General features: G+C 44.3%; 1 protein-coding gene across 1 annotated transcript in view; it reads right to left on the reverse strand.

Annotated features, from left to right (window-relative positions):
- The window catches only part of col7a1l (collagen type VII alpha 1-like), a 363,635-nt gene that overhangs the window by 53,821 nt on the left and 296,816 nt on the right, over positions 1 to 12,998 (reverse strand). Inside the window, exons 94-98 of the mRNA XM_072281015.1 lie at positions 10,264 to 10,308; positions 9,297 to 9,356; positions 6,290 to 6,334; positions 4,179 to 4,214; positions 2,646 to 2,681 (exon numbers count right to left, since the gene is read on the reverse strand). Coding sequence (XP_072137116.1) covers positions 2,646 to 2,681; positions 4,179 to 4,214; positions 6,290 to 6,334; positions 9,297 to 9,356; positions 10,264 to 10,308 — 222 coding nt within the window. The remainder of the gene's footprint in view (positions 1 to 2,645; positions 2,682 to 4,178; positions 4,215 to 6,289; positions 6,335 to 9,296; positions 9,357 to 10,263; positions 10,309 to 12,998) is intronic.

The raw sequence follows: 12,998 nt of genomic DNA on the forward strand, positions 1-12,998 counted from the left end.
GAATTTCTTTTAGCTAGAGGATAGTGAATCTGTGGAATTCATTTCCACAGATGGCCATGGAGGCCATCATGGGGTATATTTAAAGTGGAGATTGATAGGTTCTTGATTAGCAAGGGTGTCAAAGGTTACGGGGAGACGGCAGGAGAATCAGGTTGGGAGGGATAATAAATCAGCCATGACTGAATGGTGGAACAGATTTTGATAGGCTGAATGACCTAATTTTGCTCCCATGTTTTATGGTCTTATGGAATACCAGCAAACAGTCCTCTTCCTGATAACATTCAGCAACGTCTGCCATGTTTGAACAGGGAAGGTTGAAGAGTTGGAGCAGATTACAGGAGTCGTGAGGGGAGAGGCTACATATAAGACCACAAGGGCCAGGAACAGAATTAGACCATTTGGCCTATTGAGTACTCAACACTTCTGTTCTAAATGGATGTCCCACTATTCTGAGGCTGTGCCCTCCAGTCCTAGACTCCCCCACTACAATGCAGACTGTAGGACACATGGAAGAGTTACAATTTGTAGAATATGGAACAGATCACTGGTGCGTGTGAGTTTCTTTCAGTTTTCAGATTAGGGAACTGAAGAAGACCCAGAAAAAGTATTGAAATTATGGGTTACCACCAGGCTGAATACTAGTGGTCGCTCTCACCTTCTGGATCATAATTTAGGATTAAGGAGGAAGACTCATTTTAAAATGGCTTGAAGTTTTCCTCCACAGATTTATGAGGAAATTGGGGGGCAAGTCAATGTGGCTGCAGATTGTACATAGACAAGGGTTAACAACCAGTTGGTCTTGCTTCCTCTCCCACTCTTTTTGCTACTACCATCGGAGTCTTGGCTCTCGCATCAACAGATTCAGCAACAATTGTTGCCCTATTACCATCGAGTTCCTGGACCAGCATGAATGGCTTCACTTGCCTCAGCACTAAACTGACTTCACAACCTATAGATTCATTTGCAGGGACTCTACTTTTGTCATGTATGGGATTTCATGGATTCCATTTTATTTCTTTATTTTCCTGTGGGTACCTACAAGAAAATTAATCTCAAGTTTGTATATGGTATACATACTTCGATAATAAATGTACTTTGAATGCTGTTACTGTTCTCAACAGGATTTCTCATTTTGCATTCCGTGGGCGAAACTGATTCTGGGATTGAAAGGCTTATCATATGAAGAGTGTTTGATGACTCTCAGCCTGTACTCACTGGAATTTAGTAGAATGAGGGGGCATCTCATTGAAACCTATAGAATGTTGAAAGGTCTCAATAGAGTGGATGTGGAGAGGATGTTTCCTATGGAGGGGAAGTCTAGAACCAGGGGACAAAGCCTCAGAATAGAGGGGTCGTCCATTTAGAATGGAGGTGAGGAGAAACTTCTTTAGCCAGACAGTGTTGAATCTGTAGAATTTGTTGCTTCAGGTGGCTATGGAGGCCAAGTCATTGGGTATATTTAAGGTAGAGGTAGATAGGCTCTTGATTAGTCAGGGCATGAAGGGCTATGGGGAGAAGGCAGGAGACCAGGGCTGAGAGGGAAATGGATCTGCCATGATGAAATGGTGGTGCAGACTCGATGGGCCAAATGGCCTAATTTTGCTCCTATATCTTGTGGATGAGGCTCTTTCGCCCCTGTACATACCATCAGACAATCATAACCAGAATTAAGTATGCCCACCAGCGAGGACATGATCTTCTCTCACTTATGCCATCAGGAGGGAGGTACAGAAGCCTTAGGTCCCACACCATCCTTCAGCTGTCAGGTTTCTAAAAGAGCACGGATAACTTCACTCACCTTGACACTAAACTGATTCAACAGCCTATGGACTCACGACAAAATTCGCCCTCGGCATATTTATTTATTTATTTGTTTGTTTGTTTATTATTTGGTTACTTTGTATTTGCACAGTTTGTTGTATGCACATTGGTTGATTTGCCAGTCTTTGTGTGTAGTTTTTAATTGATTCTATTGGATTTCTTTGTTCTACTATGAATGCCTGCAAGAAAATTAATCTCAGGGTAGCATAAGGTGATTTATACCCCACGTACTTTTGAGTTTCTTTAAGTCACTAATTGCAGCTGAATCAGTCCTGGTATGCTGAACCTCCCTTCCCATACTGGAGCAAGCCATCCATTAATCTTGCAAGACCTTGGGTCTGCGCCTGGAAAGTCTTCACTCTCCAGGGTACAGGCCTGGGCAAGGTTGTATGGAAGACCAGCAGTTGCCCATACTGCAAGTCTCCCCTCTCCAGGACACTGATGTTGTCCAAGGGAAGGGCATTAGGACCCATACAGCTTGGCACCAGTATCGTCGCAGAGCAATGTGTGATTAAGTGCCTTGCTCAAGGACACAACATGTTCCCTCGGCTGGGGCTCAAACTCACGACCTTCAGGTCGCTAGTCCAATGCCTTAACCACTTGGCCAGATGCCCACACACTGGAGCAAGACTTACATTTCTATCACCCCTTTGCTGACCTCAGTCCATCCCAAAGTCCTTTACCATCAAGGGAAAACTTAAAGCAGCCATATTCATGCACAGCAAGATCCCACAATAATGATCTGATATCGGTGGAAATGTGGGCAGGCACTTTCTGGTTACCGTCAGTAATACTGAAGCAGTCAAAGCATAGACATCATTTACCTTATTGCCTTTGAGTCCAAATGAGCCTCTTGGACCCTGCAATAAAAATAGTTATTAAAATACATTGAAAGGAGTATGATTTGAACAACAGGCTCTCCACACCCCATGTGAAGTGTCCTGCAGGCACATAAAGGTGGAACCGTGTCATTAATATTTAAGTCTTGTGGACTTTAAAGTGGAGGGAGATAAATATTTAAAAGATTGGGGAATTGAGGGCTATGTGAAATTGGTACCGTGGTTGAACTGAAGCCTTGGGTAGATCATGCTGAATGGCAGGGTAGGATTGAAGGGCCGAGGGGACTACTCCTACCCCGATTCCTTTTGACTTTATTTAATAGTAAAAAGCTAGTGAAAGCTCTTTCACAATTAGACTACTTCTTTGCAAAAAGTTGGACTGTTTCCCCTGGAGTGTTGTAGGCTGAGGAGAGGACTGACAGAAGTTTATAAAACGATGACAGGTATAGATTAGAGTAGACCATCAGAGGAAAGATGAGATCTGTACTTAAAGTCTCGCCCAAAGCAACAATTCTGATAGTACAGGACTTCTCAGGACCAGAGTACAGCAGTGAGTCTGAGCTCAGAGTTAACACAGAATCGTTGTCATTTTGATATCTCTGATGACTGGACAGAAACACCTAGTTGTTCTGGAACATATCGTCGAACAGACATTGGAACATGACAGTACAGTACAGGTCCTTCAGCCCACGATGTTGTATTAACCTTTCAACTTAGACTAGGATCAATCTAATGTTCCCTTCCACATAGCCCTCCATTTTTCTGTCACCCATGTGCCTGCTGCCTAAGTCTCTTAAATGTCCCCATGAGACTCTTAGATAGGCACATGGATCAACATATCAATTAACTCCAAATGCACGCAACAGTATCAGAACTCCTCACATTTGGTTTTATTGATTACTTTGAAAAGGAACGTGTAGAGGCAATTACAACTGGTAATCAATACTCTCCAGAGCTATCAGTGCTATTGAGTAAGGGCCATGTCTCTACTCTCAGAGATTCAGTACCACATGGCATGGAAACAAGTCCTTCTGCCCAACCTGTTCATCCTATCCAAGTCAGATATCTATGCTAATCCCATTTGCTTGTTTTTGGGTCATAGCTTTCCATCCCTTCTTATTTCTGTACCTGCCTATTAGGTATGCGCAGGGCAAGAACAACAGCGTAGTACGATTAAAAGTTTTTACTGAGTCATGTTAGTACCAGTACACACTGAGTAACTCAGAGTGGAAGCAACAAACCGGGCCTGCCAAGACGAAAACATATGTACTCAAAAACCCACGACCAAAGAGAGCCCTCCACGCCTGGGAGGCCCAACCGATTGGCCACAATCACACTTGCCACGTTCTTGCAATTGATCTAATAGAGTACACTGTCCAAGTGTGTTTTTTTTAAAAAACGTGTACATGTACCCTTCTCTTCCTAAAGAAATTCTTGTCTTTAAAATAACTACTTATCACTTAGCAATTCTTATTCACAATGAAGACAGCAAACCAGGTAAATCCATTGACTACTCACATCCTGTCCAGGCTCTCCAGGTTCACCTTGTCCACCCTTGAATGAGAGAAAACAGGTTTAAATCTTCACCGTAATCAACAGTGAAAGAAAACAAAGATTCTCCAGTTTAATCCAACAGAGGATGAGTGTGATAAGATAGCCATTAACAGACCATTGGACTCTATAAACGTCTTTAAGGTAGAGAAACATCCTTCAGCATTTGGCCAGGAAGAACTGGACGTCCAAAGCCCTAGTGAGAAGTTTAGCATTAATTAGAAGTTGGGGGCAGAGCACTGGAGGCAGAGACATTAATAAGGTTGGGGTAGTGGGTTTTCTCTCCCCACCATCAAGGACATCTTCAAAAGGTGTGGCCTCAAGAAGGTGGCATCCACCATTGAAGACCTTCAGGTCCTAGAACATGCCTCTTCATTTCTACCATCAAGGAATGAGGTACAGGAGGCTGAGAATACACACTCAGTAATTTGGGAACAGTTTCTTCCCCTCACAGTCAGATTTCTTAATGTCCCATGAATGCTACTTTTCTCTTTTTTTGTGCTATTTATTTTTTATACTTTTGTAACATGTAGAAATTTTTTATGTGTTACACTGCCCTGCTGCACAAAACAATAAATTTTGTGACATATGTCAGTGATAATAAACCTGATGGTGATCCTGAAAATCTCACCCTTACTGCCCAGGCTGTGAACAAGTGCACCCCTCCCAGAACCCATCTTGGTTTAGCACCTCTTGATGCAAGGCCAAATCTGGCCAGAAACAAGCAGCATTTATAGTCATAGCTATCGAACAATACAGCACAGATATAGGCCCTTTGGCCCAACCAGCCCATGCTGACCATGGTGACTAATAGCAGGTCATTTGCCAGCTATCACCTCACCTGCCCATCCCTTAAGCCACTGTGAAATGTGTGGTTTTGCGGTAGCAGTACATCGTAATAGGTGTGTATGCATATATAAGCCTTCCCCGTGAGAGGGTATAACCACAAGGCAGAAGAGATTTGAGATCACAGTTTTCCTTCTCCTAGATGAGCTGACAACCACAGCTGATGAGCCCATCTGCCTGAAGCGACTGGATTTAAGGTTCCAGTAACCCAACTTTGCCCCTTGTCCTGTCAGTAGAAATGGTTCTGCCGGGCTTAGTAGCTAAGCCGCACATGAAGGCCAGGAGCTGGACTTGCTTGTCAGAGGTTATTGGTGATGCACGCTACAGGGAGCATTTAATAGGGGTAGTGGGAGTTTATCTCCACTGCCTCCTCTGGCTTTAACAATCTTAAGGAACCACACACACACCTTTTGCTCTGCTTATTTGTATAAATTAAGTGCCAAAGAGACCAAAAATAGTGGGGTAGTGTTCATGGGTTCACTGTCCACTCAGAATCCTGATGGTGGAGGTAATAATCTGTTCCAAAAAGGTTGAATGTGTGCCTTCAGGCTTGTGTACCACCCCTTGATTGTGATAGTAGTAAGAAGAAGACAGGTAGGGTTCTAGTGGGACCAATGCCCTCTTGAAGGATAATTCAACCACTGGTGGTAATATCCAACTACTTTCTGTCCTACTGGTTTCAACAAAGGGAAAAATATATTGGCTGGTCATATAACTGGCTGCAGAAACATATCGTCCACTGAACTACTATCGCAAGTGAAAGAGATTTATAGGAACCATGTATCTGTTCTCTATCCGCTTTGTATTCTGTGTTGTGCGTGTATTATGGTATGGTAAAAGCAAAAAGAATGTTACGTTTTCCTGCTTATTTCAGGGCAGATTTTAGCTTGGGACAGGCGGAGATTGTATCTTTTGCTGACCACTGACACAACACTCAGCAATGCTTAACTGTATCTTTACTCATTGCTAATAAAGGATTGAATAAAGGATTTGACTTTGGGAGCAATTATTGAAGCTGTGGGCGTATCACACAAGTATAACAGTTTGTACAGTCGCAGGCAAGTGGCAGAGTTTTTGGTTTTGATTTTGGATTAGTTTTGCTGCTGGAAGATTCCTTTACTTTATACTTGCTGACAAGCTCTTCTTGATTTTTAATCTATTTAGATGAAAAGGATTCCAAAGTTATGCACTGCGACTTTTTACGTCACACACTCAGATCTTTGATTCTGTACCTTCTGTCCCCTTGGGCCTGCTGGACCTTGGTCACCTTTCATACCCTGGAGGGAAAATAAATTAAAACGCTCATTAATCTCACTTGTGTTAACATCACAAGCTTTTTGCATTTGCACCTCAAACAATAAGAGAATCTTCATGTCTAAGAAACTAGAACAGGACTAATTTCCTGGTGGCCACCCATTTCAATTTGACTTCCCATTCAGACATGCGAGTCTATGGCTTCCTGTACTGCCACGGTGAGGCAACACTCAGCTTGGAGGATCAACACCTCATATTCCATCTAGGTCATCTCCAAACTGATGGTATTAATTTGCATAACTTCTGGTAATTTCTTCCCCCTCTCCTTTCTCTCTTTTTCCATTCCCCATTCTGCTTACTCTCTCACCACTTCTCCTCAGCTGCCCATCACCCCCCTTTGGTTCCCCTCCTCCTTCCATTTCTCCCATTGTCCACTCTCTTTTACCTCTTTCACCTATCATCTCCCAGTTTCTTACTTCATCCTGCTTCCTCACCCACCCACCTTCCTCCTTACCTGGTCTCAAGCCATCATATTTCTCCAACTCCTTCCCCTCCCCTCCCCCATCTTCTTATTCTGGCTTCTTCCCCCTTCTTTTCCAGTCCTGATGAAGGGTTTCAGCCAGAAACATTGACTGTTTATTTCTCTCCGTAGACGCTGCCTGATCTACTGAGTTCCTCCAGCAGTTTGTGTGTGGTAGCAAGTCTGTCTCCACTAAAGTAAGTGATACTGTCCCCTATTGACCTAAATTTATCTTGGAACACCTTGTTATAATTGAAAACACAAAAATCTAGTCATTCTATTTTACAGTACTTATTAATGTCCATGGAACTAATTAATCTTAACAACATCCTTCCATGAAATACTGTACATAATAAATATGTGAAACAGGAGCAAGAGGAAGTCATTGAGTCCTTTAATCTTCCTCATGTATTCAGTAGCAACATGGCAGATCCATGAGCATCTTCCATCCAAACCCCATATGTCACTGGTTTGTTTAAGAAACTGAAAACCTTTCAACTTTGACATGGAATATACTCAAGAACTTGGGCAGGGAGTCCCTGATCTTTGTCAAGGATTTGGGCAGGGAATTAGATTAGATTAGATTCAACTTTATTGTCATTGTGCCAAGTACAGAAACAAAGCCAATGAAATGCAGTTAGCATCTAACCAGATATGCAAAGAATAGTGTTATTTACAAAATAACTGTGAATAAAAAGTAAGTGCTACAGCACACAAATATAAAAGTACTGAGACAGTACAATATGGGTGCAATACTGCTTAGCGCTGTGATGTGAGGTTCAGCAGGGTCACAGCCTCAGGGAAGAAGCTCTTCCTGTGCCTGCTGGTGCGGAAGCAGAGGCTCCTGTAGCGCCTACTGGATGGGAGGAGAGTAACAAGTCCATGGTTAGGGTGAGATGCATCCCTGATAATGTGTTTCACCCTGCCCAGGCAGCGTTTATGATAGATGTTCTCAATAGTGGGCAATTGGGTGGCGATAATCCACTGGGCAGTTTTCACCACACGCTGGAGTGCTTTGCAGTCCGATACGGGACAATTGCCATACCACACTGAGAGGCAGTTGGTGAGTATGCTCTCAATGGTACAGCTGTAAAAGTCAGTCAGCATCCTGGGACAGAAGTGAGCTTTCTCAATGCTCCGCAGGAAGTAAAGGCACTGTTGCACCTTTTTGATCAGGATGGAGGAGTTCAGGGACCAGGTGAGATCCTCGGAAATGTGGACCCCAAGGAATTTGAAGCTTGATACACGCTCCACTACAGCTCCGTTGACGTAGATGGGGATGTGAGTGTGGCTTCTAGCATGCCTGAAGTCCACAATGATCTCCTTGGTCTTCTGGGTGTTAAGGGCCAGGTTGTTGTTGGCACACCACGTGGCCAGGTGCTGGACCTCGTCCCTGTAGGCCGTCTCATCATCCCCTCTGATCAGGCCAACCACCGTGGTGTCGTCTGCGAACTTGATTATGGAGTTAGAACCATGTACAGGAACGCAATCATAGGTGAAAAGGGAGTACAGAAGAGGGCTCAGCACACAGCCTTGAGGCATGCCGGTGTTCAGGGTGAGAGTGGAGGAGGAGAGGTTGTATAACTTAACTGATTGGGATCTGTTAGTCAGAAATTCCAAGGTCCAATTGCAGAGGAATGAGCTGATACCAAGCTGGCGAAGTTTGGCGATCAGCTTGGAGAGGATCACAGTATCCCAGAGTTATGTCAAGGACTTGGGCAGGGAGTCCCTGAGCTTTGTCAAGGACTTGGGCAGGGAGTCCCTGAGCTTTGCAACTAAGTAAAGAGACTTGTTCTAATCAACTTCTTTCAAGGCCTGCCTTCTACTCATGTTTTATTCCTGGACTCTCAAGCCCTCTAAAAACTTTGACTCTGAAACTCAGAAGGCCATCTTCTTAACACTTGAGGGTACAGGCTAATTCTACTCAATCTCTTAACCTGGGACCCCCCCTCATCCAGTGAACTTTTGGGCAAGTGTGTTCTTCCTACAATGAGATCAGGCTCTATGCATACTGCCACATGTTCTTCCTGCAAAGCTCTGTACACTTTTATCGTATATTTATTCTGAGATAAGGCACAGTAACAGGCCCTCCTGGGCCAACGAGCCTGTGCCGCCCAATGGCACCCATGTGAACAATTAGCCTACTAACCCGCACATCTTTGGAATGTGGAAGGGAACTGGAGCATGCAGAGGAAACCCACGTGGTCACAAGGAGAACATACAAACTCTTTACAGGGGGTGGTGGAATTAAACCCAGGAGATGGGTGCTGTAATAACATTATGCTAACCTCCATGCAGTCTTATTCAGAGTCTTGGCCCTAAATGTTGACATTTTATTCATTTCCATAGATGCTGCTTGACCTGCTGGGTTCCCCCAGAATTTTGTGATTATAGCTTTGAAATCCAGGTGGTTCTTGGTTACAGTATGAATGGTATGGTACTCATAACAAAATGAACCAACTTACCACTTCACCCTTCAGACCTCTCTGTCCTGAGGCTCCGGGTATTACAACTCCAGATGTTCCCTAAATTAAACAATGCAAGTTGAGGAATGCAGCCGAGAACTATGTACAAGAAAAAAATAAAAGTATAGTCTTACAGCACAGAAACAGGCCCTTCAGTCCAACTGGTATACATTGAGCACAGTGCCCATCTAAGCTAGTCCATTTTGCCTGTATTTGGTCCATATCTCTCTAATCCAGGGGCTCCCAACCTTCTTTATGCTATGGACTAATACCATTAGGCAAGGAATCCGTGGACCCTAGATTGGGAACCCGTGCTCCAAACCTTTCTCATCCATCTACCTCTCCAACTGTCCAATAACAATTATGTCAACACTTCCTTTTGCAGGTCATTCCTTAATTGGGACTCCCTCAGCTGTGTGGTGAAAAAGGCACAACAGCACTTCTTTAACTTCAGACGGTTGAAGAAGTTCGGTATGGGCCCCCAAATCCTAAGGATTTTCTAAGGGGTCACAACTGAAAGCATCCTGACTGGCTGCATCACTGCCTGGTATGGGAACTGTACTTCCCTCAATCACAGGACTGCAGAGAGTGGTGTGGACAGCCCAGCGCATCTGTAGTTGTGAACCTCCCACTAGTCAGGACGTTTACAAAGACAAGTGTGAAAAAGGGCCCAAAGGATCACTGGGGACCCGAGTCACCCCAACCACAATCTATTCCAGCTGCTACCATCTGGGAAACGGTACTGCAGCATAAAAGCCAGGACCAACAAGCTCTGGGACAGCTTCTTCCACCAGGCCATCAGACTGATTTGAGTGTATTTCTATGTTACATTGACTGTTCTATTTATAAATTACTATGATTGCACATTGCACATGTAGACGGAGATGTAACATTAAGATTCTTACTTCTCATGTATGTGAAGGATATAAGAAATAAAGTCAATTCAATTCAATTCAATTCTAGTTACCTTTTCTCCTTTTGGTCCAGGTTCTCCAGGACGTCCAGAAATTGACTACAATAGAATGAAAGTTTTCAATAAATCCACGCCGGCAAATTCACATGTCAGTTATAATCCAGTGGTTACTCCTTCATTTTTATCTAGGCATACAGCATGGTAGAATGTCCTTCTGGCCCGATCAATTAGCTTACAAACTCGGACGTCTTGTCTTTGGAATACGGGAGGAAACTAGAGCACCCGGAGGAAACACAAGTGGTCATAGGGAGTACGGACAAATTCAGAGACTGCTGCAGGTTTGAACCCGGGTCGCTAGCACTGTAATAGTGTTGTGCTAACCGCTACACTACTGTGCTAATATTGATCTTCCCATCGCCAATTCATCCTCCTTTTATGGTTGTTCCAATCCTCTGGCCATTCAGAAGATGACAAAATACATATGTATATCAACAAATCCTTTCAATTACAGAGCCAAACTTTCCCATGATATGATGTTCTGACTTTGATCACTCCTACTGGTTCATCCCAATCCTACTGCAGACCATTGATGGTGGCTGATGAAATTCCTATACTGCAATCACAAAAATTCTGGGTTACAGGCAGTTGCTGGGATCCAGTTAAGGGTTGTCAATATGTTCTGATACAAATGAAGGTGTTCAATAACACCAGGCCAAGGAGAAGATGCCCAAATCTTGTCTTGTGGTCTAAATCTGAGCGAGTGGCTGCTGAATGCCACTGATGTAGCCAGCAATTAGTGGGGAGAAAGTGAAGGAAGAGGGGATCAGTGGTATCAGACATGGAAGGGTTGGGTGCGGAAAGCAAGGGGCAGCAGAGAAGAGGAACTTCTACTCTTTGCAAACATGAGGTGCTGGAAATCCAAAGCAACACACACAAAATGCTGGAGGAACTCAGTAGACCAGGCAGCATTTATTAAAAAGAGTAAACAGTCAATGTTTTGGACCAAGGGCCCTTCTTCAGGATTGAGAAAGAAGGGGGAGAAGCCAGAATAAAATGGTGGAGGAAGGGAAAGAGGCTGGTGTGACAACAAACCAAGTTACAAGAAGATTGATGCTGATGAGAGAGATAAGGGAGACAAATGGAAAAACGTTCAAAATGTTAATGAGAGAGGAGAGAGAGATAACGAAAAGAGACACCAGTCCGAGTATTGACAGACCAGTTGCTTTGAACCTGAACTGTTTGAAGTTTGATGGACAGGCGATACCCCAGCAGGGGGATAAAAAGAACAGGTTTGCTAAGGGCAGACACACTACGAGATCACGAGACCCTGGAAAAGCGGTGTGCCCCCACAAGTTGGTGGGAGTTTGGAGGTCTGGTCGCGGGAACCGACCATAGACGCACAGGGTGAAAAGGTACGATCGGCGGGAACCTGGTGTGTGTGTCCGCCCTTGCCTGGGTGCCGGGTTCACCGCGGAAGAACGGTCGTATCTGGAACGGAGGGGTCACAGTCGGTGACCACAGAAGACATTAAAAGGGTTCGCCTGAAAGCTAACTGCGAAGAACAAAGGTCTGTTTGAATCAAAATTTACATTTGCTCTCTTTCTCTCTCCAACGGCACAACAGCAATTGCTGCGAACTGTACTAAGCTGAACTGAACTCTGCGTCATTTTACCCCTAGACCGCGATAGAGCATGTTTGATTCCTATTATCCTAGTTCTGTGTACATGTGTTTTATCATTGCTAGCCTGTTGCATTTATATCCTTACGATTAGAATACTGTGTTGCTCATTTCTTTAATAAAACTTCATTAGTTTCTGTTAACCAGACTCCAACTAAGTGGTCCATTTCTGCTGGTTTGGCAGCCCAGTTACGGGGTACGTAACATAAGTGGAGATCTCGTCCGCGATTTTGAACACCAAATTTGGGACTGGGTAAATTGATTGGGTTAAAATTCCCGAAAGAAAGAAAGGGCAAACAGCAGAAATGGAGATTGAGGAATTTCTAAAGGCGCCAACCTTGGAGGCATTAGAGAATGCCAGGAAATCAGAATTGGCAACTGTGGCCAAACGGTTGAATCTTTTTAAGGGGAAGTCGACAATGAGGAGAGTGGAGATGCACAGAGCTATTATAGAGCATTATGTATCTAAAGGTGTGTTTCCCCAAGGGGAGCTGGTGGTGGTATCTATGGGCAAACCTGGTGGAGAAGCAGTACAGCTGCAGATGGAAAAATTGAGACTTGAGCACGAGTTCGGGGTAAAACAGCTGGAGCGAGAAGAGAGGGAGAGGCAGTTAGAACGCGAAGAGAGAGAGAAGGAAAGGGAGTTCGAGCTTGAGAAGTTAAGGATGGCACTAGATAGGGGCCAAATGCCGAACCAAGGTGGAGGGTTCAGGGTGACCCAGGAGATTAGGCTGGTTCCCCCATTTGAGGAGGCCGATGTTGATCAGTACTTTCTCCATTTTGAAAAAGTTGCTACAAGTCAGGACTGGCCGAGGGATAAGTGGGCTGTTTTGCTTTAGAGCGTACTTAAAGGAAAAGCCCAGCAAGCTTACTCGGCCTTGTCCGCAGAAGATGCCCAGAGGTATGATGTGGTGAAAGAGGCGATACTCAGGATTTATGAGTTGGTCCCGGAGGCATACCGGCAGAGGTTCCGGAATGTGAGGAAGCAGTGGGGCCGGACGTATTTAGAGTTTGCCAGTGAGATGCAGATGTATTGTGAGGTTTGGTGCGTGTCAAAAGGGGTCAATGGGGATTATGACAGACTGCTACAGCTAATGCTGATTGAGCAGTT

This window comes from Mobula birostris, chromosome 16, assembly GCF_030028105.1.
Source record: "Mobula birostris isolate sMobBir1 chromosome 16, sMobBir1.hap1, whole genome shotgun sequence".
In the NCBI taxonomy this organism is placed as follows: domain Eukaryota; kingdom Metazoa; phylum Chordata; class Chondrichthyes; order Myliobatiformes; family Myliobatidae; genus Mobula; species Mobula birostris.